Source organism: Rattus norvegicus, chromosome 7 (genome assembly GCF_021556685.1).
Source record: "Rattus norvegicus strain SHRSP/BbbUtx chromosome 7, alternate assembly SHRSP_T2T, whole genome shotgun sequence".
NCBI lineage: Eukaryota > Metazoa > Chordata > Mammalia > Rodentia > Muridae > Rattus > Rattus norvegicus.
In genome coordinates, this window is record NC_141540.1 from 141,663,992 (window position 1) to 141,685,113 (window position 21,122).

A 21,122-nucleotide genomic window follows, 5' to 3' on the forward strand; every position below is an offset into this window, starting at 1 on the left:
GCTTTTGTGAGTCTGTGAAAGTATGTTTTACTCATTGGAGGATTTAGCTTACTCTGGTTTGCCCATTTGCCTATCCTTTATCCCAGAAGACCGTCAGGCCCCATGTGGGTAATAGTAGTGCTGGCTTGTAAGTAACTCCTCCAGCACTTGTAAATAACCCCTAGAGCGTAAGCAGGCTCGTAGACTCTTATAGCACTTACCCCTTCGTTTTCGTCTTCTCTCACTTGCACTGTCAAGGCTCAATTTCCTTTTACTTTGAAAGCTGCATAGTATTTGGTTTTCTATGTATACCACCACTTGCATGTCCAGTTCATGGTCACTTGGGCTGTTTGGCAACTGTAATAATGCCGCTGGGAATATCTTTTCCAGTTCCTGCTTTCAGTTGGTGATGTACAGTAATAGATGGTAATAGAGGAATTCCGGTCCTGATTGGGGGGGAGGGGGGGCTGCCATGCTCCTTGGTAAAACTGAACAGCTTTATGTTCCAATCCAGTTTGTGCCAGGGCTCCAGTTTAAGAGTGTGTGTGTGTGTGTGTGTGTGTGTGTGTGTGTGTGTGTGTGTGTGTGTTGGGGGAACAAATGTTGAAAGGATGACATACAGGCACGTGTGTGTATGCATATATGTATGTCTAGAGCAGGCACATGTGTGTGCCCTGGCATGTGTGGGGTGTCAAATGACAGCTTCCTGGAGACAGGTAGCTTCTGCTAGCTTGACGGGTCTGGGGCCAGAGTCAGGCAGTGTGTGAGCACCTCTACTCCCAAGCTGTGTCAGCAGCCTCTTTGGTCTCTCAGCGGCTTCCTCAGCCCATCATTCTCTAGCTCCCAGTTGTTGACTGTGTTCCTGTGTTAGCCATCTGACTAGCCATCCCCTTCAGGTGTGTGCTTTGTGAACACTTTCCCATCCTGTGACTTGCCTTCTCAGTCTCTTGACACTTTCATATAGAGAGCAAGGTGGTTTAATTTAATTAGTATCTTTTCATAAGTGTCTCTGTGTGGCATGCATTTGTGTGTGTGTGTGTGTGTGTGTGTGTGTGTGTGTGTGTGTGTGTGCCTGTTCACATGTGTGGGCATAGCTGTGTGCAGGTATACATGCATATGTGTGGAGACCTGAGGCTGATGACAAGACTCTTTCTCAATTACTGTTCACCTCATTTGTGGAGACTGGGTCGCTGGCTGAGCCCAGAGTTCCCTTTGGCTAGTCCAGACACCCAGGCTACGCCAGGGATCCTGTGTCCTGGTCCTCCTAGCATTGGAATTAAAAGGCAGACCATAATGCCTGTCCGGCATTTGTGTGGGTGTCGGGCCTCCCTCTGACTTTCAGATCAGGAAGGTTGCATTGCGTGACCCCTGAGTTCATTCTAAACCCAAGAAGACTGTTTACTTTCTGCAAAGTTTGCTCTGAAGAATGAGGGGATTTTGTGATGATCAGAACTAAAGGAAGAGAAGAAAAACAGACTTCGGGGTTAGAACTTGTAAATAGAAGTCCATGACATAACAGTGACTAGACATTTTACCTGGTGATGCTGGGTTCATTAATTATTGACATTGGAAAAATGGATTCTGTCTTTATACCTGTACAATGACCAGTTCCCAGTGGTTTGCAGGTTCAAATGAAAAGGGTAAAATAATGACCTTCTAAAAGAAAACAGGAGAATACCTGCATGACTGTGGGTGGGAGGGATGGCTGTTTCTTAAAAAAAAAAAAAAAAAAACTTGTAAGAAAATATTGATAAATTGGATTTCAATAAAATTAAGAACTATTTATTAAACTATTGCCAAGAACACAATAGAGAAGGAGGTACTTTAAAAAAAAATGCTGGGCATGGTGGAGCACACCTTTAATCCTGGCACTTGGGAGGAAGAGGCTGGGGGAGCTCTGAGAGTTGTAGTCTACAGAGTGAGTTCTGGGACAGACAGGCCTACACAGAGAAAACCTGTCTCTAAAAACTAAACTGAAAAAAGAGGGAGGTATTTTACATCTGACGAAGAACTTGTTCAGCAAATAAGTAGTTCAAAACTGGAAAACGTAAATGAGCCAGTAGAAAAAACTCGGGCAACCAGTGATTGAGGCCTGCATTTACAGGGGGGAGTATCCAGTGAGTGAGGCCTGCACTTCTGGGGGGTGGGGATGGGGGTGGGGAGCATCCAAAACGCCAGCACACAATGCAGACTCAAACCACAGAGAGCTGAGAGGCCTGTGAAGAAACGCATTAACCCTTAGAGAAATACACAGCAAAAAACGAGAGCAGACGTCGGGTCCTCAGAACCCATGTAAATGCCAGGCAGATGTGGTGGCTTACCAGTAATCCCATTGCTCAGAGGTGGAGACTGAGGCTGTTCACAGCAGTCTGGCCACCTAGACTAGCTAACCTTCCAGTGGGCTCTCAGTTCATTGAAAGATCCTTCCTGTGTCATCCTTAGACTTCACTATACACAGATTCACACAGGTGCACATGCTACACGCAGAGCCACATAGGGAAACTGCTGCTTCAGACCCATAAGTACCCGGTAAGCTCTGCCACTGGAGAGAGCTTAACACTTCTACAAAAACATCTGGCACTATTCCCACTGGGGGCTGGAGAGATGGCTCAGTGGTTAGGAATACTAGCTGCTCTTTCAGAGGTCCCAAGTTCAATTCCCCGCACCCACAAAGCAGCTCATGACTGTAACTCCAGTTCCAGGGGACCTGACATGCTCACACAGACATATGTGCAGGCAAAGTGCAAATGTACCATCCAACCCTAAAGTGCCTGTTCTAGGTGCGACCTCCACCGAATTAGAAGTGGAGCTGAGCATGGTGGCTCTCACCTGTAATCCTAGTCTTGGGAGGGCGAGGCAGAAGGATTGTGAAGTTGAGGCCAGCCTGGGATGGGTAATGAGATCTTTTCTCATTACAAGAATCAGAACGATACGGAGTGTCACACGTGCAGTGCTTGTGGTATAGCAGCCAAAAGGTCGCATGAGCTCAAATGGCCATCACTGGGTCAGGGAGCCCACACTTGTGCAGGTGAGGAGAGAGAAGGAACGCCGCACTGATCCATATTGGCGTGGGAGTTTACCTCGAACTTAGACTAAGTGAGAGGTCAGACGCAAACGGTCTCACGTTGTGTGCTAACGTTTTACAGGAAACACCTGGAAAAGATGCAGTGATAGGGGCCGAACGCACTCTTGGCACTGTGGAGCTGGACAGAGGGTTGGGGGTGGGGTGAGCTGAGAGACTAAGCTGGGTGAGGGGGCACAGCAGGGAGGTTGCAAATCCACTGTGACTGAGTCGTTTGCTTTACAATGGTTCATTTCAAGGTACCTAGATTTTTGCCTCAATAAACAAATCTTAAAACGTGGAGGTGCCACTAATATGAGTGACACTGAGAACATGTGGTCTGAGTGTTGGCAAGGGTGTGGGGCAGCTGGAGCCTCTAGCCTGTGGCACTAAAGCTTTGTACATGGTCTCCAATTCAGCACTCCTCCCTTAGCCAAATGCTACAGAGAATCTGGTGTATATTTGGCCACCAAAAGGCAGGGGTCAGGAGTTGCAGAGCTTCCTCTCACAGTAGCTTAAAGCGACCAAGCCTGGTAAAGTAAGGTTGAGCTGTGCTTCAGTGTGTACGGAATACTACGCAGCAGTCAAAATGAACAAATGTTGTAAGGTGAACTCCACAGGATGGCTGGAATGAAGCCAAACCCCATAGGTTGGGTGTATATCTGTACTTGTCTGAAATTTAAGAAGCAGCAAAACTAATGTGTTGTGTCTACTTTTGAAAAGGAACGTTAACAAACTAGGAAACAAACAGTAGTCACCGGAGCAGATGTCAGCAAGGCAGGAGGGAGGACTTGTGAGAATCGGCGTGGCTGGGGGCCTGGAGCAGCGGTGAAATGCCATGAGAGTCGGTCTGCTGTGTAACCGCTGGGCTTGCAGGAGGAAAACGGTTATGAAAGCAGATTTTCAAAGATCTGTGGAAATGTGCCTGGGTAGACTAAGGCTGACTGCTTTTGTGGTACCTGAGTGGAGGATGCTGCTCTGGAAGGAGGCCTGAGGTGGCTAGGGACTGGAGGTGGTGCCTGGGGTCCCATGCTGGTGACAGAGCAGGAAGAAGAGACCTAGAAATAAGAACTGTTAAATGCGCCCTAACTAGGAGTCTGTGTCTGAAGTCCCCCGATACAAGTGGGGGACTGTTCTGGGCACAGTGAGGATTAGTGATAGAAGTCTGGAGTCACTGTGTACAGATGAGTTGACACAGATGAGGACCCTAAGGGAAAGAGGGTAGCCATAGGAGAGTCTGTGGAGATTGCAGCCATGGCTGTGACCAGGATGACTTAGTGTCACCAAGGCCTGGGGCAGGGGATTCAGATACACAGGGAGAAGATCCAGGAAGGAAAGAGGAAGGTCGAAAATGTGGTGGGGAACAGGGCTAATTTGGGGAGGTGAAGGGGGCTGGCCCTGGAGAAGGTGGCAAGGCAGAACGAGGCAGCTCCCAGCCTGGGTAACTGAAGCTGTCAGCAGTCAGAGCACAGGAAGAGAATGACTTCGGATTGCAGTGGATGTGGAAGGCAGAGCCTGGAGTTCTAGATCTCTGGTCTTATGGGTTCCAGGTGTAATCCTATCTAGCTGTTGAGTGTCTACAGGTGCTTGGAGTCCTGACTGTCATTCTCTGCCACAGTGGTTCCCCAAGCCTCTGCTCCTATGTCTGTTAAATGGTGATAACAGACCTCACACTCGGTTCTGGAGATGAGGTTAGAGCAAGCAAGGAACTTGGAACACAGCTGAGGGCGGAGAGGAGGCCGAGAGCAGGCGCATTGAGGGCGGAGTCAACAGTGGGTGCAGTTGAGGAGGTTTTACTGACTGTGTTCAGGAGATGGGAGGAATGAGGGAAAAGGAAGGCTAGGCTGGGGACTTCTGTGAATGAAGTCTCAGAGCATGAAACCCTATCATTTCTCTGAGTTGCTTAGTGAGCTCGACTGCCTGCTGGAAACTAGTGGCGGGGCGGTGGGGGAAGGGAGGGAGGGTGGGATGGCTAACTAAACATAAGTACAATTAGGAATTTAATAGTAAAGAAACAGGAGTTGGGATATGAGCATCTGATTGAGGTCATATTCTTTTGCATTTTATTCATATTTATTATTTAGAGGGGTGTGTTGTGTGTGTGTGTGTGTGTGCGCGTGTGGTGGTGGTAGGCAATGTATGGTTCTTGTCCAGGAAGCCCTGTGCTGTGTCTGCCTAGCTAAAAACTCTGTGTTCCAAGCTGTGGTACAGTAGTCACCAGGAAAGCAGAGGCTGGGCTGGCGGATCTGTGAAAGGATCCCCGAGGGACAGTCCTTCCACAGCAGTGAGCATTTACAGTCCCGCTCTTGAGCAGGCTCACATTACATAGATATGGGAAGTGGACCCCGAGGACTAAGTAGGCACAGAAAGAGCAATGTCTAGTCTTCCAAAAACTATTTCCTGGGTGCGTGTGCGCATGACACCAAGTCAGTAAATACTCTTAAAGATGTGTGGAGTGTGAGAGAGAACATTAAGAAGTGTATCACCTGGGCTGACCTTATGCTGCCCAGGCTGGAGGCAGGAAGTGTCACACTGAGCAGCAGGTGAACTGCCCCCGGTCTGTGTCCATTCAGACAAGAGCGGAATGAGTACTTCTCCACATCCTGATCCCTCCGCTTCTGCCTGGGATGGAAATAACCCAGGGTTCGGTCTACAGTAGTGAAAGGGCTTTTCACACATGGGCTAAGCCATCCCTGACGTGTGCTGTCAGTGCTGCTGCTCATTCTAGAGGGCACGGTCTCTGGTCCACCTTCCCTCCTGTCCGAGTCTCTTTCTAGGGAGCCAGTCTCTCATGCCCGCAGTGCTGCTGCCTGGCACAGGGAGGTTCCCTGGTCTGTCTCATCGCTAAGCAGCACACGGTGGGAGAAACAGCAGCTCCTTCCAGTGAAAGATGTCTTCTATGTTTGTCCCTGGTGGGTGCCTGAGCGTTACAAAGAGATTTTCAACAGCTCAGTAAATTGAAACACTTTGAAATGGAAGGATGGACTCAGACGAAATATTTCATCGATATTTTGTGTTGGCAAAAGTTTTAGTTTTGTTTTCCGAGAGTGAAGAGAGGAGGGAGAATTTACCCTGTCCTTGTCCTTAAAGGAAAACTGTTTCTTTTGGAGCGCACATCCAGAGGGAGGAGGGTGATGGCGCAAAGGCAGGCCCCAGGGAACTCTAACTGTGCCTTGTTAGAGAGAACAGAGTGCCCTGGGGGATATGGAACACATCTCCTGCCTGTGTGTGATTCTGAATGGTGGGATGGATTTAGATAAATACGATATATGCCCACAGCTGGGGAGACCCCCGTCTCCCCCTCTCCCTGGCTGACCGCTCCCCTGAGGACCATTACAAAGGTCACCCAAGCCGCTCTTGACACAGATATTTTATTTTTTTAAGATGAATAGCACGGTTGTGAATGGAGGTTGAGAACGAGCTGGCTTGATCTTGGCCTCCTTTTAGAGCGGTGATTGATTAATGCTGCCTGTGTTGCCGTTCTTCCAGAGCTGACCTGTCCCGGACACATAACTAACGAAGCTGCTGCAGGATGAGAAGATGGCAGCGCGGCTGCTCGCACCACCAGGCCCTGATAGTTTCAAGCCTTTCACCCCTGAGTCGCTGGCAAACATCGAGAGGCGTATTGCCGAGAGCAAGCTCAAGAAACCACCAAAGGCGGATGGCAGCCACCGGGAGGACGATGAAGACAGCAAGCCCAAGCCAAACAGTGACCTGGAGGCTGGGAAGAGTTTGCCTTTCATCTACGGGGACATCCCGCAAGGCCTGGTTGCGGTTCCCCTGGAGGACTTTGACCCTTACTATTTGACGCAGAAAGTGAGTTGGACGGGGCCCAGCCGCAGAGGCCTCTTCCCTTCAGGCTGGGGAGAGGGGAGAAGGAGCTGTGTCAGGACCTGGGATCTTCTTTCCCGTTTTGTTGCTGCTGAGGGTCACGTTCAGGCCTTCCTACTGGCCAATCCTGTTAGCTAGGCTTCCAGTTTTGGCTCCAGGCAAGATTTGAAAACAAAACAAAAAAAAACAAAACACACCTGGGGAGGGGGTGAGGTGTGAAACCCCCAGGAATTTGAGGGGAAGACAGAAAGGAGAGGGAGGGAGGGAAGAAGTGCGGGCATACACAAAACACATCTATTTATTTGCATTCAGAAGGCTACTACAGCCGCGTAGAATCTCCCTGACCCACACAGTTAAATCCCACCTTTATATATAAAGGTGATATTGTTAGTACAGCAGAAGGCTGGAGATGCAGTGGGGACACAGTGTGCAGTCTGAGCACCCCTCCGGTATGACACCGGGGCATGGCCTTGTGGGGCAGACTCAGTGGTGCACACTGGGCCGAGGGGAACTCGTACCTCAGGTCTTGTCAAACCATAGTGTGATGGATCTTTGTAGCAATCCTGTCCCCCTGCTGACAGGGAACACAGGCAAAAGGCCAGGCTTTACTAGGCCAAGGGTTTAAACTTCCTGAACAGTGTCTGATCAAATCTTAGAATACTGTATGAAACAACACAAGAGGAGAAGCCAAGCCTCCTGGTGGGATTCTCTGGCCAAGTGATGGGCTGCTGGGTCCTCGGGGCTGCAGGTGCCTGGTAGGAGACCCCACCTCAAACGGTTTTGTGTCATTGTGTATTTACAGTGGAAAGCTCCTGTGAACTATCGTTGTTAACCGCCTGCCCTTTGAACTGATGCAGTCAGTGCATTTTACAAAGGCTTTTAGCTTCTTTGTCTTGTGAGTGGAATAGAATTAGGAGACCCACCTAGGGTTAGAGAGAAGGCTTAGCAGGTGAGAGCCTGAGAACCTAAGTGTGGTCCCTGGGTCTACGTGGTGGGAGGGAGGAAAGAGTGGACCTGTAAGCTGTCCTCAGATTACCTGAGTGCCCTGTGCGCATGCCCTCTCAACAGTGTGCACAGACATACCTACATATGTACATACATACATACATACATACATACACACGTATATACATCCATAATACATACACATGGCTACTATAAGGCAAACCAATTAAGTCAAGAAAGTATTGTCAACAGTTCAAACATGTTCATTAATGTTTTCATACCTACCTATAATCTACTTACCTACAATCAATCAATCAATCTAACTACCTACCTATAATCTGTCTACCTATGTATAATCTATCCATCTACCTACCTATAATCTGTTCGTCTGTCTGTCCATCCATCTGCTTGGGACAGGGTCTTACATAGTAGCACAACTTGGCCCCAAACTCACCATGTAACCACATGAACTCCTAATCCTCCTGCCTCTACCTCTTGAGTTCTGGGGCTACAGACTGTCACACCACATACCCTACGCGATGCTGAGGCTTGAACGCAGGCTCCAAGCACGGCGGGCACGCACCCCTCCTTCTGAATGAGGAGTTTTCCATCTGATTTAAAAAGAACACCCTTATCTTTTTTTATATTCCCATACTGAATGTTTTTATTTCCTCTAAGTATTAGGAAAAAAAAAAAACACGCTTTCTCGACCTACCTCAGGTCCTCACTGCATTCCAGTCACTGGCCCTCCTTAACCAAGGCTGGCAGCGGCTAATTCTCCTACAAGGAAGCAGACTGGAATTAACCTGTCACAAATAAAAAGCTTGTAGGGGAGGAAGTGACTTTAAGAGGACGTTCCTCGGTTGGGGATTTAGCTCAGTGGTAGAGCGCTTGCCTAGCAAGCACAAGGCCCTGGGTTCGGTCCCCAGCTCCGAAAAAAAGAACAACAACAACTGGGGTTGGGGATTTAGCTCAGTGGTAGAGCGCTTGCCTAGGAAGCGCAAGGCCCTGGGTTCGGTCCCCAGCTCCGGAAAAAAAAAAAAAAAAAGAACAACAACAACAAAAAAAAAAAAAGAGGACGTTCCTCTCGGTTTGCCTTTCTGGAGTTGTCTTAATTCCTGGGAGATAAGCTCTCTCTCATCTGGTAAATGATTGCCTTTCCCTCAACCTCGGTTTCTAACACCGTCACCCAGGGGACCTCAGGAAACTGTGTCTTGTTTCCTTTGTCTTTTAAGGGCAACAGAAGACCTGTTGTCATTTTAAAGTTCTGGCTTCATCCCAGTGTGGATTTTCTGTTCCAGGAAACCCAGGACCCTGAAAGCTGCAGGCACCATGCTGTCCAGGCACTGATCTGAGTGCCTCTGGTTTGGCCATCCTAAGCTTTGAGGGCCTTGTTGAGTTCCCAATTCTTCCAACCTATTCCTTAGCTCAGCACCTTCAGGCCCTGCATCTGGGCACTGGGTGCTTGCACTTCCTCCCTTTGGTCTTAGTTTTTTGGGTTTTTTTTTTTTTGTTTTTTTCAGTTATTCAATACAAGTTAAGTACATTTAAGAAACAGATACAAGGGTTGGGGATTTAGCTCAGTGGTAGAGCGCTTGCCTAGGAAGCGCAAGGCCCTGGGTTCGGTCCCCAGCTCCGGGGAAAAAAAAAAGAAACAGATACATATTTTGACTTCTCACATATTAAAACTAGCTCACATATTTGCATGACCAAAATTTCAGAGGTATTTGGTGAAAAGCCTGCCTTTTTATACCCACCTTTCATCTCCCAGTCCACCTCCCTGTCGAGGTAGCCTGATGGCTGCTCCCTCTGCGGCAGGAGCCATAGCAGATCCGTCAGCAACTGACGTCAGGTACCTGTTCCCAGCCTCCTTCCTGTTGTTTTCTCAAACCGACCTTAACTCTGTTGCCTGTCCTTTGTTTATGTTGCAATCTTTTTGTATCGTTATCGTTGTGTAGGCTTAGGTGGGTGGGAGGCTGTGTGCCCCGACATGCCAAGCTGTGGAATCTTGACTCTTATCCCTGTCGATTCTCAACTTCTTCCTTCCTTCCTCCGTTTTCCTCCTTCTAGAGAAGCAAATCAATGGCGTCTCTTTGCTACCTGCGGCATCTGTCTTTCCTACAGAAAATACTGTCTGCTGCTTCACAGTACTTTGCAGACTTTTAAGTGGCCGTGTGCGTGTCTCTAGTGACTCCCCTAGGAGGCAGAGGAGGGGTGTGTGGGTGAAACTGAGTCCTATGCCTTTGCCTTTCCTGTTTCTCAGGCCTGGGACTGAACAGCCTGTGTCTAACCAGCTGCTGCATTGTGAGGAAGCCCTAGAAGGTCCAAATCTCAGTACTGACGTGTCTTTATAAGAACCCCGGTGCATGGAACAGTAACATGCCTCTCAAACTTCAACTCCACAATCTCTGGATTTGGTTTTCTACAAAGTGAGGTGCGCTGGGATGTGGAGGCCTTTGACATCATTTAATTCGGCTTGCATACATTACTTTATGGTTTTGATACTTTGTCAGAAGCCAGATCCAGGTCTGCAAGGTTACTCAGTGAGTAAGAATAATTACTAAATAAGCGATTCCCATGGGTTGTTCTCTGATTTTCACTCCTGACTGTGTGCAAGCACACACACATGCACAATTACATACCACACACAAGCACACATGCATGGGCTCACACGTGCACACACATGCACACACATACCACAAATGCATGGACACACATGTGCACCCATGTGCACACACATATACAAACACACATGTGCTCACACCACACACACACACACACACACACACACATGTAATTTTTTTAGAGCCAGAGCTGCTGTTAGTGGTGGAACCTGCATTAGATCTCACCCCTTTGCCTTTGAAATGCCTCATTTTTCCATCCTTAGCCTCAGTTGTCCCGATGCTGGTAGACAGAAATACGGAACACAAAGCAAACTCCCCTCCTGTCTGCATCCCTAACAGTACTGGGGTTTACTCACCTGTCTGGGATGAGTACTGAAGCGCTTGGTGCTAAGAGCCGCGTGGTCATCTAACCTCTGACACCTGGGTTCACTATCAATGCTGCCATATTACTCACCTGGGCATGGGCTCCTGAGCTGTTTAACTGACCCCTCCACCTTCTCTTCCTTTTTGAAGGAAGAGAATCTCCCTCCCACAGCAACCTGCAGCTGCCTACCGGATGGCATAGTGGAAAAGGCAATGTCTTAGTTATGGTTTCATGGCTGTGAAGAGACGCCATGACCACAGCAGCACTTGTAAAGGAAACCATTTCATTGGGGCCGGCTTACAGTTTGAGAGGTTCAGTCCGTTATCATCATGGCGGGAAGCATGGCTGCATCCAGGCAGGCCTTGTGCTGGGGAAGGAGCTGGGAGTTCAGCATCTGAGACTCAAAGCAAGTCCCTAGTGACACACTTCCTCCAATGAGGCCACGCCTCCCAATAGTGCTACTCCATATGAGCCTCGGGGGGACCATTTTCTTTCGGACCATCACAAGCACCTAATTGGGAATTAAAACCTTGGTTTTACTTTTACATTTTCTTGTTGATTTTGCTCCTAGCCCAATAAAATGCCCTGGGCCCTCGTCTCGGTGTCCTCATTTGTACATAGGCGTGGCAGAGCATGCCCATCCAAGTTTTTTTTTGCTTGTGTGTTACACCTTTTCCATTCCCCCCTCCCCCAGTCCATGTTTGGAGTGGGACCAGGCGCTCTCCGCGCTTCCCATTCTGGTCTGCATCACTTCCTTTCGGAACACTCTTCCTTTAACCTCAGCTTCTGGAATTCCTTCGGGCTCACCGGGGCCCAGCTCCGAAGCTGCTCCTTCCTACGACCCAACTCCGTGCTTCACCACCAGAGCGGAGCCCTCTCCATTCTGAGTTCTGTAGTGGCAGTTTAGCTACGCAGCTTTGGCTCCCAGGTGACGCAGGCGCTCAAGCGCCCGGGAGCTGTGCGGATTCTCGAATGAAAGACACGCCCGCACCCCATTCCTTCCCCCACCCCACATCAGTTAACTTTACAATGCCTGGATTCGGGGGCCACAGTACTTCTCACCTTCAAGTGACTTTCCTTCTGTAGCTCTAAATCTGATCCGTCTTCCTCCGAATCGTGGCGACTCTCCATCCTCCTTTCTTCCAGTTCTTAGCCCACCCAAATCCAAAGGTCCCGCCTCAGTCTACCTGCCTAGCCATTGGCTGTTGGCTCTTTATTGATCGATCAAAAACCAATTGGAGACAAGGACCTTCAGCGGTTGGACACACAGATTCCCAATTTGGGGGGACTTCAAAGCGTTAGAACCAATCCCCAACAAGTTCCTATAATAGAGTCTGTCTTCAGCCCACCACGGCAGAGAAGATTTCAGGTGTCTTTCGGTGTGGGTGTGGCACGTACCGCTGTGCCCACTGGCTTCAGCTTTCTCCTTACCAGCACTAATGATAGAGCCCTTGAACGTCTCCTAAGTCTCTCTCTCCCTCTCCCACACCACCCCTGTCACATGCATACGCTCACGCACACGTTCCCTGCTGGCAGATACGCCTTTCTGTTTCCAATATACCAACAGGTGTGGAGAGCCAGGCTGTTAGGAAAGGTTTACATTGTACCCATCAGGTGTGACTGGCGTGTTGCCGATGAGTCGTTAAGAGCTAGGCAGTCCTGTCTCTGATTCTGTCCTCATCTAGTTCCAGGTAATCTTAGCTGTGTCGGTTAACCGTGCAGGGTCTTTGGTTTCTCTAGTCTAGAGAATTTAAGGTGCACTGAGGGCTTTTACCCCACCTATTGTTTCCAGTGTCTGTAAAGGTCATAGGCTGACCTCCCCGTCTGCAGCAGCCCACACCTCCCATCCCTCTTCGCTTTGCTTCATCACAGAACACCTTAGCAAACAGGATGTTGGCTTTTGTTCATTCTTCACCTTCATTGGCTAAGGCAGGGCCTGCTCTGAACAAGCGTTCAGTCGGGATTTGTTGAGTGAATGAGGATCCTAGGATGTGAGGCACACGGAAACACCATGTCATTTTCTGAGCGGATACCAAAGGGAATCTTTAAATGAAGAATTTCCGTGCCTTCCAAAGTGAACTGAACTCTTTAGGTAGGGAAATCTGGCTATCTTTTCTATTTCATTCTCAGAGAGAGAGAGAGAGAGAGAGAGAGAGAGAGAGAGAGAGAGAGAGAGAGAGAGAGAGAGAGAGAGAGAGAGAGAGAGAGAGAAACAGAGAGACAGAGCGAGAGAGACAGCGCGAGAGCGAGCGCTTTAGTATTTGTCCATTTGCTGCTGGGAAAATCCTTTGGTCCCATCCACCCCACTAAGTATTTTTCTCTTCATGTTGTTAGCCTCCCTCTGTCAAGTGACTCCGAGAAAAGAGACACTGGTGTGGAATCTGTGTCCGCGTGGACGGCTGCACATGAAACGTGACCAATCAGTTTAAGCCAGCAAATACTCTGGAGTGAGGCACTCGGTTCTCTTGTGGGGAACATGGAATAAGGTCTATTCCTTACCCTAAAGCACCTTGTAATGCAATAGCTTATTGTACAGTTCCTCTTTGGGGAAACGAGGGATGGGTTAGAACTTTGGAAGGTAGAGGACAGGATGGGGACGAAAGCCACAGATGTAGGAAAAGCCGGTTTGTCTGATGTAGGTGGGAAGTCGAGAGTGACTGGGGTACAGAGGGAAAGAAGCCTGAGAAGGAGAGGTGGGGCCAGATTCAGAAGGCTGAGACTCTGGGGCTCACAAGTTTGGTCATTCCTTTGAGGGTCTTCGATGGGGGTAAGGGTTCTGTTGACCGCTGAGGTGAGGGAAGCGAATGTGGTGAATGGTACGCAGGCTACACCGAGGGAATGAGACTGTGAGGGCACCATGCATGAAGTTATGAGCCTGACGCTTGTGGACATGAAAGTACAGGAACAGAAGAATTCAGGGATCCATACAGTTTGCAGTGGTCTGTTTCTACACACAGGGCCCCAGCACATTTTAGCATCACCCACAGCTGTGATATCCGCCTCCCAAGTCCTTTGCAAGCACTAAGCTGTACGCACAGAAGCCAGTGTTCACCTGGATTCTAGGATGGGTTCGCCTCAGCCGTGATGTCTGCTGGATCCTTCCCCAGGCTGAAAGTTATAAAAAATTTTACTTTAATAGAAGTTGGCCTGTTGCTCTCTTTAATAACGATCATTTAGATGATGGATGATATTTTGGGGACCATATTGATCATTTCTCTGAAATAGCTTCATTTCAACCCTTTCCATGAGCACAAGGCTGTCACCTCCTCATGAGGTCTCTCTTACGTTTCTGAAGCCACACAGACATCGTGAGTCTTTACATACGATCTGGATGACCCAAGCCGTTTCTGTTAACCATGGTTCTACCAAAAGGGTGTCTGATTCAGGCTCTGAAGATGTTTCATGTTTTCTGCTGGGGCTGCAAGCATTGGCCTGTGGAATCACATTGGAGTAAAAAGCTCTTCTGGTTCCAGAGGATCAGGCTGTCTTTCTGCTGTTCAGAAGTGGGCTCAGCACCTACGGTCTGTTCCTTCCTGTCCTCTGGACTATGGGGATCTTTGCCACGGGTTATCCCTTCCCTTTCTGCACTTTGTATCTCCCTGTCTTAGTTAGGGTTTTACTGCGGTGAACAGACACCAGGACCAAGGCAAGTCTTCTAAGGACAACATTTCACTGGGGTTGGCTTACAGGTCCAGAGGTTCAGTCCATCATCATCAAGGAGGGAGCAGGGCAGCATCCAGGCAGGCATGGTGCAGGAGGAGCTGAGAGTTCTACATCTTCATCTGAAGGCTGCTAGTGGAAGACTGACTTCCAGGCAGCTAGGATGAGGGTCTTAAAGCCCACAGCCACAGTGACACACCTACTCCAACAGGGCCACACCTCCCAATAGTGCCACTCTCTGGGCCAAGCCTGTACAAACCATGACACCCCTCTCCCTGGTGTTGCTCCCCCCACCCCCTGGTCCATGAACATAAGCAGTGCCTCTACCATTTCATGACTGCTGATCCAGGCATTTCCCACGCCATCAAGAACCACAGTGGAGTCCTGACCCCCTCCATCCCTACAGCCTTGTCTTTCTCATGACATCCTCAAGATCTCCCACAAGTGGACGGTGTTTCTTAAGGTTTTACGTCACTGAACCCCTCGGCTGTGTTAACCCTCATGCTTGCTTACAACTCTTCTTTCATGTGAATTCCCTTAGCAGCTCAGGCTCCTTTCCGTTTTCTTCTCTTTCTCTCTCCCAACAGCCCCTTCCGTGCTGCCTCACCCTGGGCGACCTCCCCCTGTCTCAGCACCAGGCCTGATCTTGCACCTTCTGGCTGGTTGCTTCCTTAAGGCACATTCCCAGACATCCCCGTGGGTTTGCCACAGGTGACCAGAGTGTTCAAAAGGGAACTGCGTCTCTCTCAGGCCACTCACTTTTGTCTTTGAAAGCACCCTAATATTCCAAGTATATATATATTCCTGATATAGCCAAGTTTCTGTGATACCTGAGGACTGACACTAGTAAAGGCATGCTAGTATTATGATGGAGTTTTTTCCTTTTTAATTGCTTATGCGAATGAGTATTTTTGCCTGCATGTATGTCTGCACACCATGTGTGTGCCTGATGCCTGTAGAGTCCAGAAGAGGGCTTCAGATCTCCTAGTACTGGAGTTCCAAACAGTTGTGAGCTGCCATGTGGGAGGCGGGAACTGAACCCAGGTCCTCCAGAAGACAAGCAAGTACTCTGAATTATTGACCATCTCTCTAGCCCCTGATGCATGCTTTTTAAAAAGTTAGAAAAGAAAATCCAGCTTTAAAAAAATATATATGTATACGTGTGTATATATGTGTATATATACATATACATATATACATACATATACACCTTCTTATCCAGCTAAGTTACTTGTTCACCCGACTAGTGTGTAGAGGAACCAGGTTTGCATCCTGTGGTCTGGGAACTTGTCAGTCACAGCACCAAGTGCCCAGCTCTGCTCTTGTCTGCTCTGTGCCACAGAAAGATGTCTGTGCGGAGTTTCTGCTATCACTTGTAGACACCACCACCACCACCCCCGTTTTGTTTAGAAATTTAATGTATTGGCTCTCTTAGCCATTTTTCAAGCCACATCCCCGCCATGGTATCTGAGGCTTTGAAAAGGTAAAAAGACTTTTCCAAAGCTAAAATGAGTGACTTTTTAGAGGGGGATGAGCCAAGGGTCAGAAAGCTGAATATTTCTGATCGCCTGACGGAGGGCTGGCCAGGGGTCTTTGACTTTCACTGTATAATTTCTTCATGTTTAAGAGATCCAGTCATACATGTAATAAGCATGTGTGACCTGTCAACCTTGTGCCACATAGGCCTCATGTCACGTCCTCTGCTTGCTAAGCTGAGAACATCTTGGTAGATGGAAGATAGGCCCTGCCTATCCGGATTATTATTGGTCTTTACAGAGGGTGCCTCAAGTTTGCTGTGTTCTGGAACATTTGTAGTCCTCTACCTTTAGAGGAAAAATTGCCATTGAAGGGGGCTGGGAAGAGTGGCCCTGGAGGAGGGTTAGACCTGCCCTGCCCTGCCCTGCCCTGCCCTGCCCTGCCCTGCCCTGCCGTGAGGGAGCATCATTTTGCTGACTCAGCCTTGAAGCAGGCACAGGGTGCTGCTGTCAGGTGCTTCCTGTGACCTGGGTGTTTGTAGGAAGTGACAGTGGATAGCCACACCCATGTGTCATTCGCATTGAGTCCCTCCAGGTGACCACCTGAGAAGACCTACTATGCTCCCAGGTACATGGGGCTTCTGTTTTGTTTTGTTTCTGAGTGTTAAAGGGATTAATTAGACACGATTCCCTCACTGATAAAAGGGTTAGACCCGGCATGGCAGGAAGAGCCCTGGCTCAGCAGATCTTGTTCCGAGAACCCCTCCCGAGGCTGTCCCTGCCCCCACTCTGACTATGGCTCAGGCAGATACCTCTGGGATTGCCTTTATCAGACTTGCTTTTGTTTCTGAGATGGGGCCTCTCTGCGAACCCTGGCTGATCTGGAGTTTCCTACACAGACCACGCTGGCCTTGAACTTAGAGGATCCACCTGCCAGTGCTGGGATCAAAGGCGTGCACCACCCGAAGGTCTTCTCAAGTTCTTTCACGGCAGTGAGTTATGAGTCTAGGCCTGGGAGTTGGGTTAGGGTTAGGGTCACCCTGCAGTCCCGTGTCTCCCGACTTACTGCTGTGAACTTGAGCGACTTCCTATATCTCCCTCATAGTCCGCTTTCCGTCGGCGGTGGTTGCCATGAGATAATTGCAGAAAGCGTGGTAGGGTCCCCGCCATGTAGTAAATGACTAATAACCACCAGTGTGGTTATCTCTTCAGGTAGACTCATAGGTAAAATTGTCAGGATTTCTAAAAATGTCGTATTTACTTACTTACCGTACATGGGTGTTTTGTCTACGTTTGTCTGTGTGCCACCGTGTGCAGCGCCTGTGGAGGGACTGGAACTACAGTTTGGAAGCCCCGTGCGGGTGCTGGAATCAAACCTGAGACACTGGAAGAACATCCAGTGCTCCGAAGAGCTAAGTCATGTCTCCAGCCCCACTGGGCAAGGATTTTTTAATTTTAAAATACAGGGTTTAGAGGCCTCCCTTGTTCAGTCCCCGGGGTAGTGGAATGGAGCCTGAGCACGCCAGCGCTCTGACTGTTCGCACAGAGCTAGCGAGAGTTCTGCCGAGTCCTCGAGCCTTTCCTGAGCTCGGTCTTTCTCAAGGTTCCTGGGTTGTATCAGTATCCAGATATTCTGGAAGTATGGCCCCGTTTGTTTCTCTTGGTGCCTCTCCAGGATACTAAAGCTATTATAGTGATTTCACTTCAGCCAGCAAATCTAGAAGCTTTCCCTCTGCCCCACCCGGCCGATGGGCATTAAGGTGCCAGCTTAGTAATTCCAACTTGACAGGTCACGTATTTATTAATGGCGTCACAGCCTGTTTAGATTCTGCCTCACCTTTGTTTTCCCGAGTGAGTGTTTGTTTGTTTGTTTGTTTGTTTTGAGGCAGGGTCTTGTCAGGAGCCCAAGCTGATCTCAAACTCAAAGCTTCCCTGCCCTAGACTCCCAACTACTCAGAAAACACAAAGAAACTCTTTGTGAAATGCATTTGTCACCTGCTCTGTTGCTGAATTGACCACGTGCACAGTTACTCAGAAGAGAGCGTCAACCTGCTGGTAATTAGTGAAAACTAGCCTCGAAGAGGTAACCGGGTATATTGGTTACTGTTCTATTGTTGTGACCGGATACCCAAGACACAGGATGCACTGAGGGACGGATGCCGTACTCAGCTCACTGGCTGACTCCTTTCTATCCAGTCCAGAGCCCCAGACCAGGAAACGGAGTCACCCACATTCACAGTGGGTCTTCCCTAGGTGAAATCTTGGTGCACACGTCTTATAAACTCAACCAAAGATGTGTTTCTAAACCCAGCCAAGTGGACAAGACCAACGGCCACAACTTGATCCCCGAGCGCACGGGTTCAGCTTCTATCGTAGCGCCCACCCTCTCAGGCCTCATCTTCATCTGGACACACACGATGCGTTTATTCCCCCTCCACTCATCTCCACAGTCTGCAACCTTCCCAGCACCGTTCACGGGTCCAAAGTCTCAGCTGAGAATCAAGATTTTTCACTTGTAAGCATCTAGCCAGTGAATGGTACAGATTGCGTTCTTAACCGTATCCAGTGGCAGAGAATTAGCACTGCCCATTTCAGAACAGAGGGACGGCTGCCTAGCAGGGAAACAGACTGGGCCAAAGCAAGGTCAAGCTCAGCAAGCAGCCACCAACCCCTGCAGCTCCCTTCTCAGCACCAGCTTGTAGTGGGATCATCTGGGTTGGGATGGCCTTGGATGTCTTCACTTCCCAACTTCATGCAGCGACCTCTCGGGGACTCCTTGTGGGGAATCCAGCCCTACCACACTTTGCCTGGCCTCAGTGACTTTCCAGACCTTGGCACAAGCTTTTTTTTTTCAAGACAGAGTCTCTCTGGCTTCTAGCCCTCCCTGACTAACCTGGAACTCAGTCTATAGACCAGGCTGGCCTCGAACTCAGAGACCCGCCTGCCTCTGCCTCCCGAGTGCTGGGACTACAGGCGTAAGACCTTATTACTCCTCACCTACATCTCTCGTGCCTAGAAACCCAGTACCATCTGGACAGCACCGCCAGGTTCCACCATAAGCTTGATACATAGCCTTTTGGATTACAGTCGCAGGAAACCTTCATACCTGCCAGGCTGACTGTGGGGAAATATTTCTCAAACTGGGAAGCTCCTAGGTGACATTCCGAGTCTTAGTTTCCAGCCTGCTCCTACCATTCTCCTTTAGGACAGGCCCCCTGTCCTTAGTTAAATCCTCCTGGAAAACCGGCTCTAGACATGCCCAGAGATGCGTTTCCACAGTGATTCTAAACCCTGCCTAGTAGAGGGCAGTGGCTATCACAGCAAGGCTGAGGGAACACGGTATGCATAACAGATTTAGGCAGGTGAGAGCCTCCAGCTGGAGAACCAGCCCAAAGTGAGAGGGTTGGGCGGTTCTAGAGATCTAAATGGTTCCGACTTCAGGCTCTAGAGACCGGCACCCTTAATGGCCCTTGCGGTTGGAGCCAGAGAGAGTGAAAGAATCTTTGTTCCCATTACGCTCCTTGGACTAGGCCGATCTGTAGAACCAGGAGGTTATGAGCCGCTTGCCTCTCAGGATGCTGGGAACTTACCAATGAGGACGCTCCCCTGAGCCATGTGCTGCACCTCTGACCAGGTGCAATCAGAGCAATGCGACGGTCTCTGGCCACGTGGTCTCTGCACAGCGTCTCTTCTTACTCAACTTTGCTTGTTTCTCTTTATACTCAGCCCCCACTGCCCCACCACCGTCCCCGGAGCTGAAGACCGAACCCAGGGCCTTGAGCTTGCTAGACAAGGGCACATTACCACTGAGCTAAATCCCCCCCTCCTCCATTTATACTTTTTAGATGGCCAGGAACCATTTTTGTTTGGGGTGTGGGGCTGAGAATACGCTAGTAAGCAATACACACCACAGTGCAGTGAAGCTGTATGTTTAACGGCTGCATCTGAACTATACCGCCATTTGTTTGGTAGGCTTGTACCTGGCTGGGCACAATGACTCTTCCTCTACCTGTGGGCCCCAAAGAAAAGACTGCAGCCGGCGCTAACCATGCCCCTACTCCGAAGTCACACGCTCCAGGCCCCACGTAGCTAACTCGAGATGAAAAGCCCATGTGTTTTAGGAGACTCGCTTTCTGCCAACATGACACATTTATTAATACTCCACGCCATAATTTGTTAAGAGCTGCCCCACTGCTCTTAATGGGCTTTGTGCTCAGAAACCTTCGCCGGCTGTTGTTATAAACGGATATTTCCCTTCGGGCAGTAAACCACAGTCCAATTTCAATTTCCCTTTAACTCATTTACTTCACAAAGATCTAATTTAAGACATCTTGGGTAAAATAGTCTTGGACTTTATGGGCACCAAGTGATTGTTGCTTAAGAATTATTCTCCTAAAAGTCTCAAGCTCGTCCCTGCCCCAGTCATGTTTCGAAGAGCCCGGTGTTAGAGCCACATTGAACTAGGGATGAGTCTTCCTTTCTGGATGATTGAGGTTGAATCAAAGAGCCGTGTAGATGTTTTACATTCTCGGTTATGTGTAGTGGTGTGCACCTTAAATCCTAGCACTCGGACGTAGAGGCAGGTGGATCTGCAAGTTCAAGGCTAGCCTGGTCTACAGAGTGTTTTCGAGGACAGCCAGAGCTATGTAAGGAGGCCCTGATTAGAAAAACAGAAAATTCAGTTATGTATTTTTTTGTCAGTGGTTTTCAGTCATACCTGTTTATGTCCCTCATTGTTCCATCACTGGGACAAATACTTGAGAATATCAACTTTAGGGAGGAAAGATGTATTTTGGCTCCCGATTTCAGTGGGTCCAGTCCCGTGGTCAGCAGTCTCCATTTCTTCAGGCCTTTGGTGAAATGGCGTCACGACAGAGGGGCATAAAAGGGGACAGCTGCTCACTTCCTGGCAGCCAGGAACCAGCAGCAGGAAGGAGCAAGTAAAACATGCCGGTCTGTATCATCTGTCCCTCACACGCTCACTCTGCCCTGCCTCCCACAAGCCTGTTCACTCCAGCTCTGTCTCGCTTCCCAGTTTCCACCATAACTGGGACAATGGGTTCACCCAGGCACTGCCTGAGGGCCTTATGATCCAGTGTAAGGGGGGGGGGGGGAGTCCAGCGCATGCGCAAGTGCTCTGCCACCAGGAAGCTACCTCCCGCTGTTCGCTCGCTGCTCTGCTT

General features: G+C 49.2%; 1 protein-coding gene across 8 annotated transcripts in view; it reads left to right on the top strand.

Annotated features, from left to right (window-relative positions):
• Scn8a (sodium voltage-gated channel alpha subunit 8) overlaps positions 1-21,122 on the top strand; it is a 173,442-nt gene that overhangs the window by 54,687 nt on the left and 97,633 nt on the right. For all 8 annotated transcript variants that reach the window (XM_087556058.1, XM_087556060.1, XM_087556063.1 and 5 more), the window contains 1 exon segment: positions 6,530-6,856. In XM_087556058.1, coding sequence (XP_087412184.1) covers positions 6,581-6,856 — 276 coding nt within the window. In that variant the 5' untranslated portion in view covers positions 6,530-6,580.